Raw genomic sequence first — 12,500 nt, forward strand, 5'->3', positions numbered from 1 at the left:
CTGAAAATTCTATTTCAGAACACTCACAACATCAGTGAAAAGGTTGCAATTATGCTATTCCACCAAGAGGTAACCAAACTCGCAACATCATCAAGTGGTATTAATTTAAATATCATTTCAGAGGAATAATTGATTTTAACCCTCCTAGAAATGGACTCTGAGTTCCTCATCACTTCTAATACTTCTTCCAATAAGCTGATAGATGTTTCACAAATAAACATTTAGAATCTTGTTACCTCGCTACCTCGTTACAAACCAAAACGTTGCTTTGTACTAATAACATGTTATTAGCTAATCCGTTCATGTTATCAATGGAATGTTTGCACTACACACACAACATTCTACTTTATAGAGTTTACAACTATCTAATTTCACCAAAGTAATATTCTAGCAGTTGAAGCTTTGTTTAAAACTTAGTGTATGTTATATACATGTAGCCCACACGTTCGTGTTATGCAGTGGATCAAAACATTCTACTTTATTGAGCCTTGAACTATGTAATTTTAACAAAGTTGTATTCTAGTTCAAATTATATTGAAAACTTATCTATGTATTAATTGTTACATACTGATACATGTAGCTGACACAAGTTCATGTTATCGATCAAATTTTCCTATTAGAGATAAAACGTTTTACTTTATAATGCATAAAAGTATGTCATTCTACCTAAGGCATTATGTTGTAGTTGAAATTATTTTGTCCACAAATCATAAACAACTAAGAAATAGTACTTTGTATTATCACATTGTTACTTCATTAAAACGTTAGTAAATTTGAAATTTGTCTAATCATGCACCTCTTAGAAATCGACTTGTGCTTTTGGTACCTCACAATACTGCAATTATTAAATCCTGATTTAAGATGTACCCGAAATCCCCCTCCTTCCCCCAACCCCTCCCCCACACACCCACCTGAATGACACTTTTCCAATGGCAATTTCTGTTCCCATAATAGCAATTTCGAACGCACTTCATTAATCCCTGATTACTCCTAGTCTTAAACTAAAATTTGTCCACATGGCCCCACTGTATTTGATAATGTTATTAAGCCCACCAACCTTTCAATTCTTTTTCTTTCCAAGATTGTGAAAATAAAAACGATGACACAACTCTCCAGCCAGTAGAATGAAATAAACGAATGTGAACGTTGAAACAATCGAAATTGAAAAAGGCTTTCGACAACCAAGATCGCTGCATAGAGCATTGTCGACATGTAAATCGTGGAAAGGTTAAGCTTGCTAAACATTGTGACAGTCCTTTTGCGTGATGAATGTTCGACGCTAGATTCTGGGAACTGTGAAAATCCTTCCTCCAAAACAACTCCTTTGCAATTGGTGTCGTAAACAGGACGATTTGTAAGTTCGTGTGACCTTTCATGTAGTTCAATCCCAATCTCCATTTCACATCTAAAGGCTGGATCACACCCAGACGATTATCCGAGACGTGATTTGCGATCAAGGAAAAATCGAGGAATCCGGAAACCGGAATCACAGTACAATACAGAGAGTAAAAACTATCCTAAACATTCATAAAAGCTAACCTTAGGCCTAATTAGGCCTAAACAAACGTTTTTAGGCCTAATTAGGCCTAACGTTAGCTTTTATGAATGTTTAGGATAGTTTTTACTCTCTGTATTGTACTGTGATTCCGGATTCCGGATTTTAGGGTTGCCCGGAAAAATTCATCGTTGTTTACGTTACATGTAAGAGCAGTCCTGGGCAGTAGTAGGATTGTAACCATGGGGACCATACCCAGCCTTGGCACACTCCGCAGTTAAATTCTTGAATATCAAGCGATTTATCCCAGCATCATCTTAAAGAATGCATTAATAATGGTTAACGAGTGAAGTTTTATCTTTCTCTCTCTTTTTTTTTTGCTTTCTCCTCGCGAAATCTTTCCTGAAAGCTGTTTGTGGCCTTTTGAAACTCTTCCCTAGAGGGGAGGGGGAAGGTACTATCATTTGATCTTGTGGTAGAATATGGCGGATGAGTTTCAGCATGGTTTCAGCATCAAGCCTTTGTCGATATTGGTAATAATATTTGGTCATGAGTGAAACGAAATCGAAACCCGCGGTTGATGACCTCGAAGCAGAAGCCGAAAAAGCATTTGAGCTTGCCTCCGCTCAGCAGAAACAAAATGAAGATGACTTTGATTTTGAGTTTGAAAGCGCCTTCCAAAGTTCGTCATCATCTTTCCCTGCTGAGGCGACAACGAAATCCGGTGGTTCGGCATTTATGATCACAAGTGATGCTCAAAGCACTTCGAACGGCCCTCGTATACTTCCACTCAAGACAGAGGCAATGCCAAGTAGTTTGCCTTCAAGTCAAGGGTAAGAATATAATTATATAAGATACTCAGTTGAAATTTACGACAATTTTGACAATTTGACTTGAGTTGTTCATAAGCCGGGTACATGTAACTTTATCCAGTGGATGATTCACTATCCACTGCTATCCAGAGTAAAAAATATACTCCTCGTTAAACGATGGTGAAGATTTTCGTACACGCCTTTGCTTAATTAATGTGCTTAAAAATTATAAGCTCAGGCATTTTACGTGTCCCGAATCTAATGCAAAATAATGAGGGAAAAGAACAGATTTTTCTCATTTGCATTAGATTCAGCACATGTAAAATGTGTGCACAAAAGAAGTAAGTAACATGTATACTGAAAGCTTTGCACAGATTAAATTCTTAAGCTTGATTTGTTTTTTTAATTCTTGAGTGCTTTAACCTAAATCAGATATTTTACTCGTATATTGAACTTCCTTGTAATCTCTCTGATGATGTGTTCTGCGGTTGACTTCACACGTTAACCTTTGAGTTGGATGAACAAGACGCCTGTGAGGGTGTATCTGTGGGATGCACAACAGTTAGCATAAATTGTCCAGTTACAGTTAAGCACAACTACGGATAAAATTAGGAAAATGACAAGAGTTTACCAGAAAGACGAATATGTAATTTAAATAGCAGGTATTTGCTGTAAAACAGAAATAGAGGTATTTGTTATTGTTAACGATGGTGCCTACTATTGTTATTGCGCATACATTCTGCGCATCTCCAGATACTCGGATTTCCTATCAGTAGTGCGCTGTTTAAAACTATTCGGAGAAAGCGGAACTTAGCAAGTGCTCTTGCTATCCAAAAAGAAAATTGAGGGTAGCCATGCATTTTTCAGAGATAATTAAGCTTTAATTTGGAAAGGACTGCCATATACATTGCTTTGTATTTTAAAGCTTTTTACCGATATGTGACTGTCCAGATGAAAAGGATGCATAGACCATTAATTATTTTCTTCCCAAACATGTCTCAAAACAGTGTTTCAAACAAATTTAAACGCGTTTCAAACAGTTTCAAACATGTTTCAAATGCGTTTCAAAAAACATTGCGTTTCATTGTGTTTCACGCACAAGTGTCACATTTCATTGCGTTTGAAACAGAAGAATTAGCATGTGCATAATTATATTATCAGTCGGTTCTTCTGCATGAATTATTGCCTTCGCAGTCTTTGTAAGTTTTGTCAAATATGAATGAATTTCACTTTTTTTTCGAAACGTTTGTGAAGCTAAATAATTTCAAGATCTTTGAAATGGAAATGAACAAAAGTACGAGTGTCTGTTTCTTCGCTAAGATGCCAGAGGTTGTTTCTGTCAGAGCGACGGAATGGCGCGAGTCGTGAAGCGGCGAGAAAAACCGGTTAGCCGGTTCGCTCTTTCGTATTTTGCTTTGATGTTTAGTCGCCCAAAGAGAGCAAAAAACCTCTGGTTTCCAGGGTAACCAGAAACCCTGCATTTCAGGAGGATTTGAACGTAGTGGATAACCAGTATATTTTAGTCAAACGCGGGAGAGATGTTTCCAATATTTCTGTCACGTCCTTGTCATGCAAACACACTCAGACTTTTAGTGAAATGTTTCTGCCCAGAAGGCTTTAACGACGCTGAGAAGATCTTGGTAACTTTACGAGCTAGGCTAAAGTTTCATTAGTTAAAATAATGCCTTCACCTTTTTTTTGATATTGGTATTTAGAGATAGGCGCTTTCCTTTCGAAACAGCATTTACTTTTTACAGTGAATTGTCATGCGTGACCCGGCAGAATCTGCAAGATCTTTTCGCGATCTCCAAAATTTGATTGCAATCTCGGAAGTCTTTCACAAAATCTTGCTACAAATTGCAGTTTTTTCTTAAAATCAATGCGCTATGTGTCGTTTATACGTTTACAATCATATGATTCTTTTAAGGAAATGGAATTACAAAGTGCACGCCCACAAGAATTCAGAATCTCAACAGTCGAACTTGAATTCTTGTTTCAAGTATTTCAAAATATTCCTGTTACCGAGTTGATAAGATCTACTGTGAATTTGGAAAGTGGTTTCAATGGCAGAAGTTTCAGAAGTACTATGAGGATTTAAATGTTGGCTTGAATGGAAGTTACTGATTTTCCTGAGGGTAAGCTTTGTAGTCACGCAAACGGCTTCAGAGTTGCTGGTATTCTTCCAGGTGATTTTGTTTCATGCATCACTTCCACATGCACACTTTTACATGCACAGCCACGTTTTATGCATTGAAATGTCACTGGCAACGCAGACGCAAGGCAGACAATGTTGCCACAGCTATGTTTCCATGATCAAATTTTCCATGCGACTGTTATTTCACACAACAACCACAAGGTGTCAATAAAACGAAAGAGTACTTTTAAGAAACAAATGAAACGGAAAAAAATTAATCTGTGCATTCTCTACTGAAATAATTTGCTGGGAAAGTAATAATTATGTTCACTGTTGACAGATGTAGCACAGGTTGGCTTTTCAAACACAGATAAAAATCTTTTACTGCGTTTCAAACACCTTGGGTTTCAAACAGTTTCAAACACATTTCAAACAGTTTCAAAGGTGTTTCAAATGCGTTTCAAACACAAACGCACTCGAAACGCTTTTTGGTTAAGCATCCTTTTCATCTGGACGGTCACATATTGTTGATTAATTATCTTTGAAAAATGTGTGGTTGGGGCCAAGGTGAAAGCATTAAAGGCCCACCCTCAAACAACAGGCTTTTCAACTGTTTGTTTTTGTTATGGAAATTCACATTGCCTATCACAGCAATCTGATTGGATGAATTCAGCTTTGGCTGGATTTTCATGTATGAAAATTGTTCCACGGCATTCAAAGCCTGTCGGTTGAAGGTGGGCCTTTAACAGGGTCGTAACGAGGTATATTTTTTCGTAACTGGTCCCCTATTTTTACCCAAAATTTTGATCCCTGATTCCAAAAATGACGAGAATCTTGAGCCCTGAACCCGGAAAAATTTGATCCCTGATCCCTCTGCCCTTTTCAGGCCTTTGATCCCTGATCCCACATACCTCGTTACGACCCAGCTTTAAATCAATGACAGCAGCACTATTTCTGACAGAGCACAGGCATTGAGTAATAAATATTAATTATTTGTGAACTGTTTTTTTCCTTGATACGTGTGGCATACTTATGCATGGATATTTAACAACTATTCACTGGCTAGTGGTGGATCTTTCAAGGAAAATATCCACGACTAGCCTCTGAAAATGATGTGAATAGTTGTTTTAGTATACAATGTAGTATTCTAAAATGGTGAGATAATATTGCACAAAAAGATGATTTTAAATTATTTATTCCTGCAGTGATTACTGTAACAATATTTGCAGGCGCAATTTCTGTGCGAGTTGCTTAGAGATGAATAGCAAAGGATATTAAATATCCCCAAATTTTGGGGTTTGAGCAGCCAATCAGAGCATGTCTTAAACGCTATCAACTGTCCTAGTATTATAATACTTAAACCTAGTAAATATTTGTGAATAAATATATTTCTTTTTTCTTTACTCCAGGCATAATGCTTCAGAAATTAACAGACATTCTCCAAATGCAGATGTCCCTGATGGTTCTGATGAGGGAACTCGATCTATCAGTCCCACATCAGATCGTGATGTTAGATCTGGTAAACGCAGGAGACGGTCTGACAAAGATAACATTCCAGCTGGTATTCGAAAATTACCATCACCCCCAACAACGCTTGAGCAAGCACAGATGGAGTGGGATCTAGTGGAGACTGTTCAACCAGGTTGGTGTAGTGTATGGTGAAGGTCAAAGAGTCATCTATTGGGCAGAACTAGTGCTGGTCAATTGCATCAAACAAATTATGTGGAGTCAGTGTGGCCCAGTGGTTAGAGCACTTGCCTTGAGATCCGGAGATCCCGGGTTCATTAGACCCGCTCTGACCACTCGTTGAATTTGATCCTGGTAGTCCCTGGTTCAACTTCCCAGCTGCACTTGTAAATAGCCAACTGGTTTGCCTGCAGCCAGTTGGGATTCTCAACAGTTGTTGTTATTCTGTTCTGTCGTTTCGTTGTGTTTCATTGGCCCTGAAAAGCCCCTATGGGGAGCGGTCAATTAAGTATGTATTGTATTGTAAATCTGGTGTAAATTAGCACGTGTCTTGGCAAATAAAACAATACTAACACGCAGTACATTATTATTGAGCATACAACTACCAGCACTAAAGTCTAAGGCGACAAGCTTTTTCCAAAACCTTCCATGAATATTGTGGGGAGGAGAGCATGAGAGCAGTATTGGCACAGTGGTGAGACCTTACCGTCTAGACACAGGGAGCCCACACAATTTGTTTGTGTATTCTAACCGTTTGTAAGTTTATAATAAATGCATTGGATTCACTGTTTGCTTCTTCTGTAGCGATATACCGATAAATATGTGTATGGACCAACGCTAATTCCTAAGTAAATGTTGTATTACCTTACCTGTGGTGTACTGTCATTCTTTTTTTTGAAGATTTCGAGTGCAATGTTTACTGTGCCTCTCAATAGAAGGACAAGGGTGGAAGCTAATTTTAAACGGAGCGCCGGGGCGATTTTTCCTTTGAAAATCGCATAACTCCGCTTTCAAACTTTGTAGGAGATTATGGCCCAGAGCTAGCCCTCGAAGAAAATCAAAATCCTATACCTTCTGAGTGGAGGAAATGCGTAACAAGATTCACGTGTGCCAGCTAAGTGCCAGCCTCAAATGGCATCCAATCAGAAAGAGGCAAGGCTGGCACACGTAAATCCTAAACCATTATTATTATTATTATTATTATTATTATTATTGTAGATTCAGCACCGGCTTTTCCAAAAGTTGGATCCGGGTTATCTTCTTGGAGGCCAAGCAACAACAAGTTGCCTAAGGAAACCTAAATTTTATCATGGCTTTCATCGCTCCAGAACCTTTCTCAGAATTCTTGCTGTGCCAAGGAGAGCGGTTTTTTGAATTAGTTCTATAGAAGGGTTAGTGCCAATGCGCTTTATTATTATTATTATTATTATTATTATTATTATTATTACTTTGTTTTCGTGATCAAGCAATTTTAATCAGGCCTTTATGATTTTCTGTGCATCAGGTAATGGCCAAGTTGCAAGTCGTTCACCTATCACTACATTCCAGGATGCCATACGCCATTTCCAATCAGCAAGTTACCTTGAGCAACACATGTCACACATAAAGCCAACCATTAAGCACCGAGGCATTGCCGCAGTGACGCATAAATTGTTTGGCCCTCCGGGATTGAAAAGTAGCCTCCATTTGGAGCGCGACCTGATCTTTGCCATTGCATTGTGTATGTTCAAGAATGACGAAACCGTGCATAACTATGTGCTTCAAACCATCTACAAGAAGTTAACCGGAACTAAGCTTGATTGCCCTCGCTATGGCAACCACTGGGAGCTGATTGGCTTTCAAGGTATGGTGTAAGCTGCTTCCTGATTGATTCCTGACTGATTTCCCTTCACTAACGAAAAATTTGATGTCTTCTGGCCTCGACTCATCCCGTCCTGTTTCCCTCTGGTCACATCTTGTCTCCCCCACCCCCCCCCCCCTCCCCTCCCCTCCCCTCCATCTTGAAGCATATGAAGATATTCTCATACGGCGGTGCTATGGGCTGTAGCATGTACTGAAGGTAACTCGCGCTCCCCAGGAAAGCCCTCTTTTTTGCAGGTTAGCAAATAAGGTAATTGGACCACCGAAATTGAGAAATTTGTGAGTTGATGTTTCGAGCGTCAGCCCCTCATTGGTCTCAGGGTCCGAAATTGCGCCTTCCTGGTCGCCAATGCGACTAAAAGTTGAGTACTGGCGACCAGAATTTCACAGTTGCTGACTGAGCACAGTTGGTCGCCAGTGGGCGACCTACTATTAAGTTCACAGCCGTTTGCCAACAAGTGTCTTACTTTTTATCCTGCCGATGTTTTTGAAATAAAAATGAAAGGAGGGAGGGACTGGTGCGAGGAATGTAGCAGAGTAATAACATGGCGGCTCGTGTGCGACAGAACGTGAATGGTGTTTCCGTGGCTGAAATTTTCAACAAATGGGCAGATGGACTTCTTCATTACATTCCAGGTCGGGTACATTTTGTCTCCAAAATGTCCGCTTTCGAAAGCGAAAAATAATGCTTGAGACATACACAAGACCGCGCGGTCGTTGCTTTCCAGTCTCCATAAAAAAGTTCAAAACGTGCGTTTTCAGGAGAAAATTTTTGGCGACCACAATTTGCCATCTGGCGACTGAATATTTTTATCCAGTCGCCAGTTGTCGCCCACACAAAGAAGTTAATTTCGGACCCTGAGTCTGGTAAAATGACTTCGTTTCTACACGAAACCGGGGCGAACTCGGAAACTCAGACCGGGTTGAGTTCGTATCGGCCTCGATACATTTCTTCTTCGTGTTTTTTTTTTGCGTTTACACGAGACCAGTCTGACAATGAACTCAGACCGGTCTGATGTCGTCTCGATTGCTGAACCGAGACGAGAATTCTCGTACGGGTCTAAGCGGCAGGTATTTTTTGCAGGTTGCAGGTTGAAATTTCATTATAACTGGAAAACCGCTGGCACCAAAAAGAAAGGGAAAGCGATAGACTTGCCGTGACAGTTACATGAACAGCTAACCTTAGGCCTAATTAGGCCTAAAGAAACGTTTTTAGGCCTAAGGTTAGCTATTCATGTAACAGTCACGGCAAGTCTATCGCTTTACCGTTCTTTTAATAGTGCCAGCGGTTTTCCAGTTATAATGAAATTTCAACCTGCAACCTGCAAAAAATACCTGCGGGTCTGAGTTCGTACCGTTCTCATGTAAATGATAGCAAATCTCTCTCAGCAAATTTCAAGCCTGTATACTTTGGGGTTAGCGATATATTTTAATACTAAGCAAAAGATATCATTTCGTCCCATAACCAGGCACCAAGCATTTCGTCCCAGTTTCATGTTAACGGCTGGAAAAATGTCATACCGCTCTGAGTTCGTCTCGGTCTCATGCAAATACCCCCTTACATCTCTTTTGTCCCGTTTTCTCCTCCCATTCTCTCCCTTCTGTTCTTCCTTTTTTCTTCTTTCTCTCACTTTTCTCCCTTATTTTCGCTTTCGTTTATTCTTCACTTTCTCTAAATGAACTGATTCTTTTCTCCCTGAAGGTCTCGACCCTGCAACAGACTTGCGTGGTTGTGGGCTACTTGGTTTGGTGACCACATTGTACTTAGTAACTGAGCATCGCATGCATGGTCTTGCCCTCGACATTTACAAACTGTCTCGGCATGAAACACAGAACTTTCCATTCGCTATTATGTCGATCAACATCACAAGAATTGCACTTCAGACGCTTAGAGAAGAGAAACTTAACAAGTAAGTTCAATCAGAGCAAGAGGGGTTATCCTAATCCAACTTTTCCCCTCCATTGTTATCAATTTTATCGTTAGATTGCAGACGCTTAGAGAATTCGAACAAAAGCATTGCGTTAAGCGTCCCTTTTTAGAGTGCGTCTTCGTTTTTAAGATCTACGACGGCAACGATAGACGAAAACGTCACTCTTTCGCGATTATTCAGTCTCGTTCACGTCCTACAATATGGGCGAAGTGTCCTAAAAATAAATTGGTACGAGCAGTCACAAAGTGAAAATAGAGAATGAAAGATTCTCTGTTGCATGCTCACGTTGTCGTCAAAACCTCAAATTTGGTAATTTCACGTCTTCCTTATGCAGACTGCCACAAGAAGCCGTGCTAAAATCCGTGCTGCTCGTGCAGCACGATTATTTATGCTCTTTGAACCAATGATATCATTGTTTTGCGGCGTTGTTGTTGCCGTCGCCGTCGTAAAATCTTAAGCTCCCTATTTTTTAAGTCCAAGGTTAGCATTTTAGTAAAGGTTTGGGTTGTTTCAGTTATGGTACAACAATGACCTGCAAGCTGCAACCTGCACTTTACACCCTCCGTTTTAACCAATGATAATAGGGAACTTAAGCAACGACAACGGCGACGGCAACGAGAACGTCACAAATGTGCATATTTAGTGGGCAAAAACAATAGCTTTGCACGCCCTGTACGTGCGTTTTTCACTTTCGTCCATTTCTTTGCCGTCGTCAGCAAAACAACAACGTGAAATAGTCCAATTTTAGGTTTTAAGGAAAACGTCAGCACTTGACGCTAAAGTTTCATTTTCTCCCCTAAATTAAGCGGTTCCGACCATTGTCATTTTTGAGGAACTACCACACCCTTGTCATATAAGAAGGGTTGACATGTTTACAAAGTGATTACAATGACGCGAATTTATATTTTGAGATGACGTTCTCGGCGCCGTCGCCGTCGTCGCTGCTTAAGTTCCCTTTTAAGGCCTGGCCAAACGCTCGCAACATTTCAACGCAACATCTTTCAATTGCTGGTTTTCACTCACGTGATCAACAGCCATGTTTTTCAACGAAAACAAAAGGAAGCGTTTGCATAACAATAGAGTTAAATTCCCGGAGGATTTGGTCGGGGCACCAACATGGCCGCCTTTTCTTTGTTTAGGGGCACCAACATGGCGGTCGTGACATCATGTGAAAACCGAGAATATCTTTGGGCACATCATGTTGCATACGTTTGGCCACCCTGTTGCGATATGTTGCAACAAGTTGGATCAAACATTTTGGATGTTGCACGATGTTGTACTCCTTTGGCCACTTTCACGCAACAATAGGGCCGTTTATACGAGAGAAAAATAAGCTGCGGCTTACTCTGGCCGCGGCGTACATAATACGCGAAAGGAACTATTTATATGAGTATAAACTCCCAGGCCAGGATAAGCCGCGGCTTGAGAAAGCCGTGAACGTAGATTTAGTACCTTTTGTACGGGCTCTTCGCGTCTTATGTAAGCCGCGGCCAGAGTAAGCCGCGGCTTATTTTCTCTCGTATAAATGGCCCTATCTTGCACATGAGCGCTAGGTCCACTTGTTGCGCGCCAGGGGCCTAGGGTACATAAAACATCGACATGTTGCGTTGAAAATGTTGTGTGCGTTTGGTCAGCTTGTTCAACACATGTTGCAACCTCGTGCAACAATTTTACAAGATGTTGCTTTGAAATTTTGCGAGCGTTTGCCGAGGCCTTTACTGTTTTGTGGCATTCTCGTAGCCGTCGTCGTTTGTTAAACTCCCTACTGAGACACGACAACGGTGATAGAGCAAAGTTATGTTTCGAGCTGTGAAGGTTATGTCGACTTCGCCGTCCTACATCTTAAAGTGCTACTATGACCTAAAATCAGTTCTTTTTTTTTCTTTGGATTTCAGATCTATGTTAACTAAACATTAAGTGGCCCAAGTTTTAAGTCTTGATTTTGAAAAGACACCTGTTTATTTTAACTGGAATCCTCCAGTTTACTCACTATAAAATTTTGAGAGAGCTGGTTCGAGGAGCTTCAAGCTTCCCGGCCTTTACAGTCGTGTTTTGCATATACAGTGCAATCCCGATTTCTCGAACCCTCGGTTTCTCGAACCTCCCGATAACTCGAATGAGTTGTTGTTTCCCTTGGATTTGCTTTACTCCAATGCTCTAATATTACCCCCGAACTAATTGTCATCTCCCGTGGGAAAAATCAACCCTCGATAACTCAAATCTTTGAAAATTTACAAGGCTCTGAGTGACGATTTCAGTTACATTCTGCGCCTTAAAGCAAATAAATACTTCGGGACAAGTTTTTCCTTGCTATATTTATTACAAAGCAAGTGACTAATCTGTCATCAGTTGCTAGAAATACAATGTCGCTATTGCAGAGTCAAATGCATCGCTAATGTGCGCCGAAGCACCCAGAAATGCAACATCACTTTCAAAAGTTAGAGACAGTAGTTTCTCAGTTGCAAGACGGCAACAAGTTACCACGCGTTGATTTCTTAATAAGGAACGTTTTCCCGTAAGGTGCAAATTAATTGAAACTCTGCAGAACGTGTGTGCAGAACTACAGCCCATGTTCTAGTGCAATTTGTGTTATTTTTTTTACTACAATACGTTTTGTTTGTAAATGAAGATACAATACAATCGTTAGGCTATTAGTCTCTCCCCCAGGGGGCTTTTCAGGACTAATTTACAATACCTAGTGGGGGACTTTAGCCAGACTGCTTGTTACGCAGTTTACAATCAATTTTTATGGAAGTGAAAGATGCCCCCGCCCAGATAAGGTCAGACCACAACACCGGGGA

At 40.3% G+C, this 12,500-nt stretch overlaps 2 protein-coding genes and 1 long non-coding RNA gene across 7 annotated transcripts in view; 2 read left to right on the forward strand and 1 right to left on the reverse strand.

Annotated features, from left to right (window-relative positions):
• The window catches only part of LOC137971095 (uncharacterized), a 9,625-nt gene extending 8,837 nt beyond the window's left edge, over positions 1 to 788 (forward strand). The window contains exon 3 of the long non-coding RNA XR_011116926.1: positions 1 to 788. This exon is cut by the window's left edge and continues 832 nt beyond it. This is a non-coding gene — a long non-coding RNA (uncharacterized lncRNA).
• Positions 1 to 1,534, reverse strand: part of LOC137971090 (uncharacterized) — a 28,682-nt gene extending 27,148 nt beyond the window's left edge. For 4 of the 5 annotated variants that reach the window (XR_011116923.1, XR_011116922.1, XR_011116921.1 and 1 more), the window contains exon 1: positions 1,058 to 1,197. Coding sequence is in view for 1 of the 5 variants with exons in the window: in XM_068817815.1 (XP_068673916.1) it covers positions 1,058 to 1,398 (341 nt within the window). In the remaining 4 variants the exon portion in view is untranslated. Of the gene's footprint in view, positions 1 to 1,057 lie in introns of all 5 variants that reach the window. The other variant, XM_068817815.1, reaches the window with a different exon arrangement.
• A 386-nt stretch (positions 1,535 to 1,920) lies between these two features.
• Positions 1,921 to 12,500, forward strand: part of LOC137969369 (ELMO domain-containing protein 3-like) — an 11,975-nt gene continuing 1,395 nt past the window's right edge. The window contains exons 1-4 of the mRNA XM_068815578.1: positions 1,921 to 2,328; positions 5,851 to 6,083; positions 7,413 to 7,751; positions 9,471 to 9,678. Coding sequence (XP_068671679.1) covers positions 2,045 to 2,328; positions 5,851 to 6,083; positions 7,413 to 7,751; positions 9,471 to 9,678 — 1,064 coding nt within the window. The 5' untranslated portion in view covers positions 1,921 to 2,044. The remainder of the gene's footprint in view (positions 2,329 to 5,850; positions 6,084 to 7,412; positions 7,752 to 9,470; positions 9,679 to 12,500) is intronic.

Source organism: Montipora foliosa, chromosome 9, assembly GCF_036669935.1.
Source record: "Montipora foliosa isolate CH-2021 chromosome 9, ASM3666993v2, whole genome shotgun sequence".
In the NCBI taxonomy this organism is placed as follows: Eukaryota; Metazoa; Cnidaria; class Anthozoa; order Scleractinia; family Acroporidae; genus Montipora; species Montipora foliosa.